Below are 15,512 nucleotides of genomic sequence, written 5' to 3'. Positions count from 1 at the left end.
TTTGGGCTGGGTGTTCATCAGTAATGCGGATGATACCCAGCTCTACCTCTCTTTCAAATCAGAACCAGTGAAGGTCCTATGTGAGTGCCTGGAGGCGGTTGGAGGATTGATGGCGGCTAACAGATTGAGATTGAATCCCGACAAGACAGAAGTACTGTTTGTGGGGGACAGGAGATGGGCAGGTGTGGAGGATTCCCTGGTCCTGAATGGGGTAACTGTGCCCCTGAAGGACCAGGTGCACAGCCTGGGAGTCATTTTGGACTCACAGCTGTCCATGGAGGTGCAGGTCAATTCTGTGTCCAGGGCAGCTGTCTATCAGCTCCATCTGGTACGCAGGCTGAGACCCTACCTGCCCACGGACTGTCTCGCCAGTGGTTCATGCTCTAGTTATCTCTCGCTTGGACTACTGCAATGCGCTCTACGTGGGGCTACCTTTGAAGGTGACCCGGAAACTACAACTAACCCAGAATGAGGCAGCTGGACTGGTGACTGGGAGCGGCTGTCGAGACCACATAACACCGGTCCTGAAAGACCTACATTGGTTCCCAGTATGTTTCCAAGCACAATTCAAAGTGTTGGTGCTGACCTTTAAAGCCCTAAATGGCCTCGGTCCAGTATACCTGAAGGAGCGTCTCCTCCCCCATCGTTCTGCCCGGACACTGAGGTCCAGCGCCTTCTGGCGGTTCCCTCGCTACAAGAAGCCAAGTGACAGGGAACCAGGCAGAGAGCCTTATTGGTAGTGGCACCCACCCTGTGGAATGCCCTCCCACCAGAGGTCAAAGAGAACAACAATTACCAGACCTTTAGAAGGCATCTCAAGGCAGCCCTGTTTAGGGAAACTTTTAATGTTTGATGGATTTCTGTATTTTAATATTTTGTTGGAAGCCACCCAGAGTGGCTGGGGGAACCTGGCCAGATGGGCGGGGTATAAATAAATAAATAAATAAATAATTATTAGCCCAAGAGGCTCAGTGGTCTAGACCACAGCGCCATACACATCCCTCCAACCAGATTACCTTTGTGAAGCTCTCAAGCAGGACATGAACTCAACAGCATTGTCCCCACCTGTGATTCCCACTGACACTGAAGGTAACATAGCTATCATAATACCCATTCCACACTAGTATGAAAGTGATATTTTAGTGTGGTAGCACCTACACTTTGGAACTCCTTGCCTATTGATATCAGGCAGGTGCCTTCACTGCACTCTTTTTTTTAAAGCAAGCCTACCCAGTAGTGATGTATGGAAGTGAGAGCTGGACCATAAAGAAGGCTGATCGCCGAAGAATTGATGCTTTTGAATTATGGTGCTGGAGGAGACTCTTGAGAGTCCCATGGGCTGCAAGAAGATCAAACCTATCCATTCTGAAGGAAATCAGCCCTGAATGCTCACTGGAAGGACAGATCGTGAAGCTGAGGCTCCAATACTTTGGCCACCTCATGAGAAGAGAAGAATCCTTGGAAAAGACCCTGATGTTGGGAAAGATTGAGGGCACTAGGAGACGGGGACGACAGAGGACGAGATGGTTGGACAGTGTTCTCGAAGCTACGAACATGAGTTTGACCAAACTGCGGGAGGCAGTGCAAGACAGGAGTGCCTGGCGTGCTATGGTCCATGGGGTCACGAAGAGTCGGACACGACTAAATGACTAAACAACAATACCCAGATATTTGGAATGCTGATGTGTTTTTAGTTTGTTGCTGGTTTTAATTGTTCTGAACATTTTAATTGTTTTTACCAATACTTTGTTGCTGTATTCTTTTTGTAAACAGTTATTTGCTTTTATTTTCTAACAATCAAGAGGTATATAAATTTTATGAAATAAACAAATAAATAAAACAATGGGTATTGGGTAGCAACACAAACACACTGAAACAAGCAACTGCTGGGCTGATCTAGGACTCAACAGGTCAAGGCGTGGAGGATGCAGCAATTATGCTGGTTTTGTGCCAATTTCCACCTGCAGAGAAAGATACTACACATTCTTCCACAACAAAGGCCAAGCCCCATCTCTGCCCTTTCTGCACCCAGGTGTGGCCACAACAGAGCTTTGCTGTAACTCTGACTCATGGGGAAAGACTGAATGGAATTCCTTAAATATAAAGTCCCGCAATCCCCCTTCTCTCATTCTTCAGTATCACCCAAGCAGTATCACCTCAAGGTTTACTGTGATTAGCTACTTTGCCCTTTGAGGCTACTTGGGGACAAGTGTTCACAGGAACTGCAGCCTCAACATTATCTTTTTTTTTCTTATGCATTGACACCATCCACACACTCATTCGTTTTTGGCCATCCAGGTGCTTCTTCCAAACTTTTACCTAGGTAAGCGCCTTAAAAACAATAACTGCTGATGCTTTGCAACAATTTTGGGCACTCCCATTGCAATGTTAGCACAGCCACTTCCAAATGTGACACATCATCATTGATCTCTGAGATCTGCATTACAGGAATGCTTATTCTGCCCCCCCCCCATAGGCATAACCAGTGCTTTTCTTGCTTCTGGGCTCTCCACACACCTCAGTTATGCCTATGACACTGCAGAAGCTTCCTGGTGGCATGAATCCTCTCAAAATTCACAGGCAAAGGCTGGCAAACTCCTAAGCAGCAGAGCAGGTATCACCCATAACTTTGATGAAACACAAGGCAGCTCTGTTGTTACAGGGCTAAATAATGTGGACAAATATTTTGTCTTCTGTGTTGTTAGCCCACAGAGAACTGGATCGGGGGGGGGGGGGGAGGGACTTCTTAGGCCCCTTTCTGGCTTTCCAAATGGGAAGTTACTCCCTTCTATAGTTCCTTGTTCAGGCTTATTATAATCAAGGATGGGCAGATCTATCAATTTCAGATTCTTTTCATTTCTCATTTCCCCAACTTTAAGTTCAATTCTCCACATTAGTTTGAATTCTTTTTTAAGTCCTCATGCAATTTCACCTGTTTTAGTGCAAATTTCTCCAAATATGTATTTTGTATACACAAGTTTGCCTAATATACACTTCTTTTTTTTCCAAAACCACTTCCCCTAATAGAATGCTTTTTAAAATGCTATTTTCACCAGTTTATGTAGTTTTGTACACGTTACTTGGCATGGGAAACTATATGGTGAACTTTGAAAGGATTGCTGCGTTTCAGTTCACGTACTGTTTTGGAGAATGTGGTAGGTTTGTCTTTTAAATGCAAACTGAATTCAATTTTTTCCCTCCCTTCTCTGAACCTAAACATTCAAAAAAAAATTTTTTTATAAAAAAAACCTATTTATTTACAGTCCCTACAAACCCTTAACAAAATGAAGTTCCCTAGATTATTCAGGAGAAGCAACGTGCTTTGAAATGTATGCCGCAGGAGGTGTGACTTCAGGGTATGAACCTGGTTAAAAAGAAAGGAGCACTTCAGAAACACTTGTGGCTACAAGAGGGCACTCTGGATACAAGAGGCTATTCTGGCTTAAAGCCAAAAGGCTTTGGGTGAAATGGATTGAGGTCGCTCTAATAAGGAAACTTATCTTATCACCCATGGGGTCACGAAGAGTCGGACATGACTAAACAACAACAATAATCTTATCACTGCTGCTGCAGTACAAAGCCAGGTTCACCATTCCCTGCAACAGGAATGGGTAACCGGGAGGAGACTCTTGAGAGTCCCGTGGGCTGCAAGAAGATCAAACCTATCCATTCTGAAGAAAACCAGCCCCGGGTGCTCACTGGAAGGACAGCTCCTGAAGCTGAGGCTCCAATACTTTGGCCACCTCATGAGAAGACTCCCTGGAAAAGACCCTGATGTTGGGAAAGACTGAGGGAACTAGGAGAAGGGGACGACAGAGGATGAGATGGTTGGACAGTGTTCTCGAAGCTACGAACATGAGTCTAACCAAAGTGTGGGAGGCAGTGGATGACAGGAGTGCCTGGCGTGCTCTGGTCCATGGGGTCACGAAGAGTCGGACACGATTAATCGACTAAACAACAACCACCATTGGCCCTGCAGCTGATATGGGACTCCAACTCCCATCACCAGCCAACAATGCTGAAGGCTGGGAGGTGATGGGAGGTAGAGTCCAGGAACATCTGGAGGGCCACACCTTGCTCATTCCTACACTCCATTAGTTAACACTTGTGCACTAAAGGCCAGGAATGTAGCCTATGGCCCCCCAGATGTTAGATTCCAGCTCTCATCAGCCACAGTCAGCGTAGCTAATGGGCAGGGTCAGGATAAGAAGAGCTGTGGCCCGCAAGCATCTGAAGGGATACTTTTTCATCTAAGAATTTAGGAGTACATTGATTTGCAAAGGGGTGTACGGGCTTGCCCTGTGAAGACAGCATGAAGTAGTGGGATTTCACACCTCCATTAATGTTCCAGCAAACTAGATAAACCTGTGACTGCAACCCCTATTAATATAATGTGGGAATGTCCTGCTTAACTGCAGTACTGTATGTAACTTGGCAAGAGGCCTTTACTTCAGAAACAATCAGCATCTATTGTATCGTACTGAGTTTTTATCAATGGAACCCGCAGAGCAATTATGGCAAGTGAGCACTACCTAGAGGCAGAAGTCGATGTTGCATCCAAAGGTTCTCATTAACAATATCATTTTCCAATGGGAAGCTTATAAGTGGTTCTCACTGTGGAACGTGAAGGCAGGAGATACATTGGCCACAATGCTGCTCACGCACATTTTTCAATTTATCAATGGACGTAGATTCACACACTCCAACATGCATTTTACATATTTCAGGAAGGCAGAAATTGTCTCAAAATTTAGATACTTCCAGAACAGAATATCCCAGTGTACTTTATTGGCAATTGCACTGAAATACATTTTAACTTTTAGTATGTAAGCAAACTCTTCCCATCTGCTGGGCAAATGAACAGTGGCTGTCTTTAGAAAAAAAAGAACCTGCGCAGTCACATTCCAGAAAGTTTTGGCCACAGCTTAAGTACACAAGTGCAAATGCCTCATCTTTACAGATTTCCCACATAATCTTGTTACAGCAAGGGGTGGTTATGCTGATGTTGTCCTGATGTTATTGGGACTATGAGCACCCGGCTGGTGCTGATGTGAGTTGTAATGCAATATCAGCTCACGATTGCCCACCTTTACCTTAACAATGACTGATAGGATTATTGTTTTTATTTATTAAATTTGTATACCGCCCTTCACCCAAAGATCACAAGGCTGTTCACAGCATAAAAATTCGAAATGAGAACTCGAAATACATAATAAAACAAGAACAAACCAATCACACACACCCTCCCTCAACCACATTTAAAAGGCCATGGAATGTTAAGCAGCCAAAGGCCTGGTTATAGAAAAATGCTTTCACCTGTCACCTAAAGATATAAAGAAGGGTTACCCAGCTCTGGAATTTGCACACAGATCTCCCCACCACAAAAAAGTGGCTGTCCTGAAAAAAGAGTAGGGAAACTTATGGCTCGACAGATGTTCCTGGACTACAACTCCCATCATCCTTGACCATTGGGTCATGCTGGCTAGGTATGATAGGAGTTGGGGAGTCCACTGTGAAAGTCCACAAGCTCCCCAGCCTTGCATTTCACAGTTTACTTCCCTCTGAATAAGGTTAAGGCGAGTAAAGGCTTGGAAAACTGTGCCTGAATTAACAAACTGCACAGGTTTTGTTTCACCCTCTGCAGCCACCACTTCAGAGATGTTGGGTCACAGCAGCTCAGCTGAGGCAACAGAATCAACTCAGACTGGGGTTCCTACAAGAAGTGTTCTAGGGAAACCAGACTGAGAGACAGGAGCAGCCAAAGCAGAGTCTGTAGAGATTGTGGAGATGTTCCAATGGACCCCAGGCAGCTACGCAGCACGGTGGAGGTGGGGGAAGCTCTTGATAGTCTTTGCCACGGCTTCATCCAGGCTAACCAGTGGCTTGTAGCCCATGTGCTTTTTGGCCCGCTCACAGCTGTAATAGTGGAATGTTCCAGCAAGCGCCACCCGCATGGGGGTGAAGGTGGGGTGGACGGTGACAAAGGGGCTCAGCAGCGTAACCACCAGTGACAGGAGGAAGGCCAAGTAATAGGCCAGCCAATAGGGAATGCGGTATTTGGGAGCCTCGTAGTCCAGGCCCGTCAGGATGCGTGACATAAACTCCCAAAAGAGGATTGGCTCGTCATTCGTGATGTGAAATGCCTGCAAGTTAACACAAACAGATAAGAAACAAAAGAGTAAATAATCATCCTTTCCCCGTCACCCCTTTAAAGCTGCAATCCTGAATTCAGCAGTTGTGCTACTTCCGGTTCTTGTACGCTACCCTTGGGATCCTTTTCAGCTAAAGCAGGTATGGGGAACCTTTCGCTCTACAGATGTTCAGGAGCACCTATCATCCCCTACTATGGGTGATGCTTGCTGGGGCTCATGGGAGCTGTAGCTCAGCAACACTTGGGGGGCTTAAAGTTCCCCACACCCGAGCTAAGGGGGTAGAGAGACAATGCTCTAAAAGTAAGAGATCAGGAACTGATCAGTTTGCTTCTTCAACTGGAGCCTCTGGAAAAACACTGGCAAGTGAGGGCACAATAATAATAATTTTATTATTTGCACCTCGCCCATCTGACTGGGTTGTCCCAGTCACTCTGGCTTCTGTGCATCACAGTTGGGGAATTTCAAATGAGACTGGTGCAAAAACAACAACCAGCATTATGAGAGAGCTGCCTCTCTCATCCCTTAAGCACCTTAACCATGTGCAAGTGTGACAGATCAGGCTATGTAGCCTGTGACGTGAGAGAGAAGGGAAGCAAGCCAATCAGGGGGATTATGGGGTTGTCGCTGTTTTGGTTCTTATTATGCATATTCTGTTTTTCAGATTGTTGTTTTATGTTGTGAACCACCCTGTCATCCACAGGAATAGGGCAGTATACAAACAAATAATACTATAAATAAATAATACTAGCTCCACCTTCTTGCCTGCCTCAGTGCTGCCACAAAGTACGTATTTCTATTCCTGGCTGTCTCCATTCAATAGTCCTTTAACCTTTGGAAGCTAACTGGCCCAGGCAACTCTGTTTCAAATAGTGGCAAGGCAGCAAGGCGAGGCATGACTAATATGCGCTAAAACCAAAACAAATTTGGTTCTTAGTTAAGGTTTCTCTTTGTAAGATAAGTTACAAAAAAGTGCGTTAAAAGGGACAGTTATCCAAGAAAATAAAAACCAGGAAATCACATTCTGCTGATCCTAGACGAGATTGCTTGCCAAGACAATCCTTATCAATTTCTGTCTTCAGATCAGCTTATTTGCAGAGCTCCAACCATCTTGTAAAACACTCCAGTGTTCCAGCTCTTAATGTTACATTTCAGTTCCACCAACTTATCTCCGTTTACCAGCTTCTCTTATCCACAAAAGTTCTATTCCCCTTTCCAAACTATTAGCCAACCCGAAGGCTAGTGGAGTGCCGTTTAACCCTCCATTATGAATACCTGTTGAGCTTTTCTTTTCCATCTTAGATTTTTAGGTTTCATTTCCTCTTAACTATATTAGGTTCCTGGGCTTAACTTTTGCCTCTGCTGTGAACTTCAGAACATCCAGGTCAGGAAAGAAAACCATTTTACAAGAAACAACAGAACATAAAACGGTGTAGCAGTCTCATTCCTTCACAGAGAAAAAGGAGGACCCACCTTTCCACACAGGGGAGAATCTCTCTCAAGGTGCTCTGCAGCTAGCATGTGCCCATGGACCACATTTTCCACAAAGGTAAAATCCACCAAGTTCTTTCCATCTCTGCGCAGAGAAAAGAAAGAAGTTGAAGGTTAACACCAACATGCAGGGGGAAAACTCTGGGATACAGAGAGCCAACCTAGATGGGGTGCCAGCTGTTAGGATGCAATTAACATGCAAGTTTGTTTTGTTTTGATTTGAAAGTACATGGGAGTTGCAGTGAGCACCAAGCAACAACTTGAGTGTGGAGAGTCTAACCTCCCCTGCTATGGTCCTGTCAAAAATACTGCAGTCCCCACTTAAGCTCCTGTTCACAAAAGGGTTTACTGCAGTCCAGGAAGAGCATCATGGCAAAGGAAAGGCCAGCCTAGCACCACCCACCAGCCAGAGGAGGAGGATCTGAAGGGAGCATCCCTTTTTCTTCCTTGTGAGAAACAGCACTCGGCTCCAAATGATGGTTGTGCTGGGACTGCAGAGCTGAAGGGAAGAATCCACTGGCCTCCACCCACCAGCTAAAGAGCTGCTGGGTTTTGTGCACACCCACAGAGTGTCCAATTTGTGGGGTTTTGTGTATTAGTGACTTGGACATAACCCGCGTTGGGAAAGGTCACACTGAAAATTATTGCCTAATCTTCAAAATCAGCTAAATGAGCAGGACATTTCCTTTCATAGGCATTTCACATCCAATAAAGCCCAACACAGCATCACATCTAACTGCGTCCAGAAGCTCAATCACCTTTACTTTGAATCCTGCAAGACCTGCTCTCTGCTTTGCTGGCCTATTTCCACCTGGTCTGGGAGGGCAGGGCAACAACTGACTCCAGCAATGAGTGGTGCTGCTACTGCTGAAGAGGCCTGAGACCATCTTGCCTGTGAGCCCTGGAGGACCTTGCTGCTCAGGATGCCTACAGGCTGTTCAGGAGTTTATGTTGGGGTCAAGATTTAATTTTTGAGATCCTTCATTTCTGCTGTTATTGGCTTTATGTTTTTATATCTTTATCATTAGACATCATGAATTATGTGAGCATTGTTTGATGCTATTCTATATTCGTCGACAAGCTTACATTCACCATTCATGATTACTTAAATTTTTGTAATTATGTAAATCTTTCAATGCTGCAGGCTGGCTTAAGTGTTGGTTAAGTGTGCAGAAATAGCTAGCTTAACTAGAAGAATAAGAGAGATCAGGAAGAAAGAGTCCTTAAGGAAGACTGGAAAAGATTCGTTGTACCCCTGATCGTTAGGTCCAGTCGCGGACGACTCTGGGTTGCGTGCTCATCTCACTCTATAGGTCGAGGGAGCCGGCATTTGTCCGCAGACAGTTTTTCCGGGTCATGTGGCCAGCATGACTTAGCCCCTTCTGGTGAAACCAAAGCAGCGCATGGAAACACCGTTTACCTTCCCGCCAGAGCGGTACCTATTCATCTACTTGCACTTCGTGTTTTTGAACTGCTAGGTTAGCAGGAGCTGGGACCGAGCAACAAGAGCTCACCCCGTCACGGGGATTCGAACTGCCAACCTTCTGATCAGCAAGCCTTAGGCTCTGTGGTTTAACCCACATTGCCACCCGCGTCCCAGTATAAAGTAAGCTCAGCTAAAATTGAAAAAGAACAATATGGAATAATTCAAATATGCAGCAGCAAAGGATAACTAAAACGAACCATGGAGGTAGGCGGGGGGGGGGGGGGAGAAGTTGATGCCAAATGTAATGTTTGTGTCTGTGATTTGGTGAATGTGGAAAATGTGTAAACTATGAATAAAATTCAGACACATTTATGGCTTTACTTTAACTATGCTCCCCCCTCTCTCAGCTGCCATCACAGGGGCGTGTGAAGAACCATCTTGTCCCCAGGGGTGGGGATAAGATGAAGTAACTACTTTTTTTCTAAACAAGTTCATTTTATTGTAACTTTTTAAAAATTAAAAAGAAAAAAAGAATCTACGCTTGTTGCAACAATCTTACGTAAACCTCTTTGTGAGGGCCACCCGAAAAGAGGTAAAAAGCTGCGGAAAAGAAATAAATAAAAAGGCAGCATTCAAATAGTTGGCGGTGATGCAGGCTCCTTACATGTTTCAGCCTGAACCAGTCATAAAAGCAGGGTGCAAAATTCAGAGCAGTTAAAACTTTCATGGGGCTGCATTTTCCTTACCCAATCATGAACTTCATCTTGCCACTCTTGGCTGCTTGGATAATGACAGGAACCAAGTGAGGGTCTTGTGGGCCAAAGATGCCATGGGGACGAATAGCAGTGGTGAAGAAATTCTTCTCTGGGTCGTTGGCGCTCAGCACCTCCTACAAGAGAAAAGCCTGAGCCATCAATGCTCCCGTGTAATGATGCTTCACCCCTGCCCCACACAGCCTTCTAAATACATTGGACATCTAAAATGGGATAGTTGGTTTCACCTTACCCAAGAGGGAGGTTTCAGTAGACTTGAGGTATCCTTAAGTTTTGTAGATATGGTAAAAACGGCCCCACAAAGACGGACAGAGAGGTAAAAAAATGACAACTTGGTGGGAGGAGGAATGGAATGCCTGGAACTCCAAACAGAACGATTTTGCACTTCGTGATCATTCTGTTTTTCTTTTAAAATAGGCAGGAGATAGTTGGCTGTAACCAACATTCTCTTTCTGCTAATACAAGGGCTCTTGTACTAGCAGGTGGGTGAATTTTAACACTGCACAGAAATCCAACACGACAGTTGCATTAGCAGAAACTCTTTGCACACCAGGTTGCGCAATCTATTGTGCAAGGAACTTAGCAGCAACTTGCTTGCGCATTCTCTTGTGTAGCAACATCCCACTAGCACAAAACAGCTCACCAATGGAACATGTATACCATTTAGTCACTTGGATAGAGCCTGCATTGGATACGGCTCCCTATGTTGTTTAGCACATATAGGATCTGTTAGCCTAGTAGCAGCAGTGAAACAGAGGACATCCAGACCTTCTCCTGCAGAATCTTGGTTTCTGTATAGTAGTCAATGGGTTTCTTTGCGTAGGGGAGATCTTCAGTTCCGTGCTTAATATCTGTGCCCTCGAAGACCACACTGGCACTGCTAGTCAACACCAGTTTCTGCAACAGGAAGGGGATGGTGGGGAGAAGCACAATACATGGAGTTTTACGCAGAATGCTTTGGCAAGAACTGCAAAAATGTAATACTTCTACTGGATCTGGCCAAACGCCCATCTTGTCCAGAATTTCATTTCCCACAGTGGCCAACCAGGGGCTTCCAGGGAGCGCAGCAGTGGGCCATGAAGGAAACAGCCCTTTTTTGCCATTTCCAGCCAGCAGCTAGTATTCAAAGGTAGACTGGACATTCCACATAACCATGATTGCTGGTAGTCACTGAAACACCAATTCACCACCCGTGAATTTGTCAAATGCCCTTTTAAAATCTATCTAGTGGCCAAAAGTCCTATAAGTTATGTGTTGTGTGAAGGAGGGCACTCTGTACTGGCATGCATGGAGGGTGCAAGGGGATTCTGACATACTCCCTTAGCCTCCTAGTCTAATGGGTTTCATGGACACACTGAGAAATCAAGGAGAAAGCAAGTCCACAAATGCATCCACCAGCTTGCCACTGGCGAGTGCATTTTTCCTCTGTGGAGAGTACAGAATCAAGGAGAATCCTGACATGGAACCACAAGGAGTTTCTTTGCTGCCAGGCTGACTTCAGAGATATGGGACTCTCTTAGAAGCGGCACAGAGATTTGGAAACATTTGAGCAGGTCGAAACCCATTTCAAGCACATCCCTCCCTCTCTGTTCTGCTGGGTCTTCAGATCAGGGTAATGTCAAAGGACCCTGTTCTCTTCCTCTGGCTGGCTACCTAGGAGCACAAGGATTTGTTGACACCCTGCAACTTGAAAGAAACCACCCAAGGGAGAACAAAAGACCTCCTATATGCACTATAGCCCACTGAGATCAGCGTTGGTAAATTCCTCCCCTACCCCACACAAAATGAATTGGCCAGATTAAAAAATGTTTATAATACCCCTCACATTTACAATCAAAGTAGCAATTCATTTTTTCAGGAGACTATCCCACATATATTTGCATGCAGCTCTTGAGGCAGAGTGATTATTTTTAGAGCGGTCTCCCCACCCCTTTAAAATCTAAATAATGTAAGAAAAATACTCTTAAGTTGTCATGTCTTGTGATATTAAGTAACACTTTGATTTAGCTCTTTGAATCACACTAGCAGAAATTTATTCCCCGCCCCATCAAATTATTTCAGTTCAACTATTTTTGATTGGCAGAAATAATTTGTACCATTTTGAAATATCTGTTCTGTTGGTTTAAGCTCCATTTTGAATGCTATAGCCGAGCTTTATTTCACTCTTATACTTTATTGTCCTCTTTGATACAAGTGTCTAGTTGTTGTTGGATGCTAAATAGATACTGTAAGTAAGTAGGCTCTTGGTGGCAAAATTCCAATTCAAACGTTTCCCAGAAAGCCCACCTCACTGATCAAAACCAACCCTGTTTTCTGCCTGCCTGCACATTTTCAATAATGGTACTCACAACCATGGTACACACATAACACTGCATCATGGTTTGTTTAGCCTACCAATGGTTTGTTTGAATGTGTGAGCCCAGACTAGCACAGCATACTAACCGTGCTATCTTTTCCGCTTAGCAAACCACAACATGAAGCCAGGGTTTGTTGTTGGCTTATGAACCATGGCTTGTTTTAACCATAGCTCATTATGTCCAAACCAACAGCCTTGTTTAACCATGGTTTGTTTGGGAATCCCAATCCCAGGTGCTCACCAAGGTACAAAGGCACAAAAAAAGAACGGCAAAAAGAAAACTTTGGAGAAACAAACCATTGTTCATCTGTGAGGCAACTCACAGGTGGCTAACCACTCACAACTTTAGCTGAAGGGCAATAATGCTGAAGGATTTAGTGTTATATGTGCACACAACCACAAAACTTGACCAGATTCATTCAAGTTGCTTTAAGTTCCAGCTCTGCACTTACTTCGACACCAGCTTCCTTACAAGCCTCGATGACTGCTTTGGTCCCCAAATAATTGACTTTGTAGAAAAGATCTCTGTTGTGGCTGGAAGGTGACGGTGAGGCACAGTGAAACACGACAGTCACCCCCTGTAAAGCTGGAAGCAGATCCTGGAGGCACAGAAGAGGAGGTTAGAATCAACCGACCTGGAGAATCACAACAGCCACAACTGGGTCTAAGACAGAGATGATGAACCTCCAGATGTTGTTGCATTTTGACCTGCACCAACCTGTCCAGTGGTCAGGAATAATGGGAGTTGCAGACTTATAACATCGGGAGGAGTGTTCCACATCTATAGTCTAAGGGCAGACTTTCAAGCACAGCTCCATGAGGAAAGCTAAAAAAAGGAAGCTTTAGTGCAGAGACTCAAATAACATCACACCTCATACATTAGGGCAGTGGTCTGCTCTGCTGCCCATTGGGACCTGTTGGCCAGGAGGCTAAAAATAGGTAGAGCCAGAACCAATGATAAGTAGAGCCTACTATTTCTAGGTTTGCTTACATCCTTCTCCATGCTGAGCTCTACAAGGGCAACACTGAAACTGAAGCTGACAGCCAGGTCACCCTCATGTCTGGTTGTAAGAAAGCAGGCGGGCAGGGGCTAGCTGTCTTCACTAGATTAGGAACAGAATCATATTTGGCAGACATAGGGAAACTCGCCCCTCCATGTTTTGGGACTACAACTCCCATCATGCCTAGCTAACAAAACCAGTGCTAAGGGATGATGGGAAATTGTAGTCTCAAAACACCTGGAGTTTCCCTATGCCTGATCTTTGAGATCACCCAGAGTGGTGGAAATGTGTGTGCACTTCCCTTCAAATTGTTCACACTAGCTTGCATTTCAAAAAAATGGTCACACAGAACTCCAAGGATAGTTTTATCATTTGGCTATGGGCTTGAGCTACCCAATAGCTCAATCACACGGGTGCAGTAATTGGTCAACAACAGGCATTAATAGGGTGAATCATACTTCTTCATCCCACCAGTTTTATAATAATAATAATAATTTATTATTTATACCCTGCCCATCTGGCTGGGTTTCCCCAGCCACTCTGGGCGGCTTCCAACCAAATATTAAAAACAGTACAGCATCAAACATTAAAAACTTCCCTAAACAGGACCGCCTTCAGTTGTCTTCTAAATGTAAAATAGTTGTTTATTGCCTTGACATCTGCTGGGAGGGCGTTCCATAGGGCGGGTGCCACTACCGAGAAGGCCCTCTGTCTGGTTCCCTGTAACCTCACTTCTCGCAATGAGGGGACCGCCAGAAGGCCCTCGGTGCTGGATCTCAGTGTCTGGGGTTATGTATATGGCTACCAAAAAGAACACTGGTCACCTGAAGCAATGCCAAGCAGACCAACGAACTCCAAATCTGAAGCATGAACAAGATGCACCAGCATGCTGACATCTCTTTGCTTCTATGCTCACAGCTGTAGTTTTGGGTCATACCTTTTTGTTGCAGAGATCACCTAGGAAGAACTCCACCTTGCTGTTCTTAAAGCCCTCACGGACATCGAACACATTAACTGTGTAGCCTTTCTCTAGCAGACTTTGTACCATGTGCTGACCCAGGAACCCTGATCCACCAATCACAGTGCATTTCTTTCTGGACTGTAAAGAAAAGAAAAGGGTAGGGCACATCACCAGAGACCAGTGCACTGCTGAATACTTGTGAGTTTGCATGCATGGTTCTTGGGAATGAGCAAAGAGCATCAGGAAATAATTCACTGAACAACAGCCACAAGCAATGAGAAAACCAAGCAATGAAAAACAACACTACTTTACAGAAGATGCATAGAAAACAAATGTGGTGAAACATCTTAAGAGATGCTTTTTGAAAAAAGAAAAAGAAATGCATTTACAGTAGCTACATTGTAAGCATTGTAAGATGTTTTGTGAAAACACTTTCCCTTGAAAAATCAAGTTATCAATAAAAAAAGAAAAAACCTGTCTTAGTCGAGTAGCCATATTTGGGAGCTATGGATGACTGTGCAGCAAAATCTAAGGGAGCATCCAATGAACACGGTGACTCCAAAACTTTCTTTCCTGTTAATAAATATGTGAAATATAAAAAAATATGTAATAAATATATCAAACAGAGGTCTACCATTCTTAGCTCACATAAGTAGGATTCCCAACTGACTAAATAAAAATTCCATGCCTGCTTTTCTCCCTTTAAAAGAAGTGAGATTTTGTCAGCATGTATCACACATTTGACTAGCCAACACCAATGCAACCCGCTTGCCTCTCCAAATCTGTCACAAGTCTATTTTTAAAAGCCACCTCTAAGCTAGCCACTAACGCCACACAGCAGTTAGTCCCACCCTAAGATGATTTTGCAAGAGTGTACTTCTTTACACAACACAGCTTTTGAAACTCACTGCCACAAGATGGCTAAACAGAACAATGAAGTTGAAAGGTAGCCTCCACTATTAGAAAGCAACACTGCCCGCTTGCCTACATATTCATTATTATATTGATGTAATAAGAGGAACTCCCCAGTTCACAAAGCAAAAAAATAAAAAAGGCAAGCATTAAACGCACGCGAGATTTTTTTAAAAACCCAAGAACTAATAAAAACCAGCTTAACAAACGCAGACACAATTTAAAACCCAGGCTTTCAGGCCACGCAGCATCCACTTCCCACCGGGACAACAGCTTGCTCTTACCTCCAGGCGCCCCCCAACAGACCGAACCTGCCCCACGCGGCGAAAATGCAGCGCTTATTCCCACTTACCCAACTGTTGTTGTTGCTGCTGTGCTGCTGCTGCTACTGGACCACGCCCACCTCTGCATCCCTCCAATCACTACCCGCTCTTCCGTTCAGC

General features: G+C 44.6%; 1 protein-coding gene across 2 annotated transcripts; it reads right to left on the bottom strand.

Moving 5' to 3' along the window:
- Positions 1-4,768: 4,768 nt before the first annotated feature.
- Positions 4,769-15,467, bottom strand: NSDHL (NAD(P) dependent steroid dehydrogenase-like). Of its 2 annotated transcripts, none has more exons than XM_060270144.1 (8): positions 15,422-15,467; positions 14,632-14,730; positions 14,134-14,295; positions 12,648-12,794; positions 10,608-10,736; positions 9,813-9,955; positions 7,623-7,725; positions 4,769-6,143 (listed from the first exon to the last, which is right to left on the bottom strand). In XM_060270144.1, exons 2-8 carry the CDS (start codon positions 14,650-14,652, stop codon positions 5,811-5,813), a joined length of 1,038 nt encoding a protein of 345 aa, XP_060126127.1. In that variant the 5' UTR covers positions 14,653-14,730; positions 15,422-15,467; the 3' UTR covers positions 4,769-5,810. The 2 variants fall into 2 exon arrangements, with proteins under 2 accessions (XP_060126127.1, XP_060126126.1); XM_060270143.1 differs by having other exon boundaries at positions 15,354-15,433.
- Positions 15,468-15,512: the final 45 nt, after the last annotated feature.

This window comes from Zootoca vivipara, chromosome Z (genome assembly GCF_963506605.1).
Source record: "Zootoca vivipara chromosome Z, rZooViv1.1, whole genome shotgun sequence".
Taxonomy (NCBI): domain Eukaryota; kingdom Metazoa; phylum Chordata; class Lepidosauria; order Squamata; family Lacertidae; genus Zootoca; species Zootoca vivipara.
The sequence above is the reverse complement of the archived record's forward strand: the minus strand, read 5'-3'. Positions and strand labels throughout refer to the sequence as shown.

Excerpts from the sequence above, each read along its gene's own strand:
- NSDHL (XM_060270144.1), bottom strand. The coding sequence starts at position 14,652 with ATGGCTACTCGACTAAGACAG. Across the intron at positions 14,296-14,631 it reads TGGCTACTCGACTAAGACAG|TCCAGAAAGAAATGCACTGT; the intron begins GTTTTTTCTTTT and ends TTTTCTTTACAG. Across the intron at positions 10,737-12,647 it reads GTAAGGAAGCTGGTGTCGAA|AAACTGGTGTTGACTAGCAG; the intron begins GTAAGTGCAGAG and ends TTCCTGTTGCAG.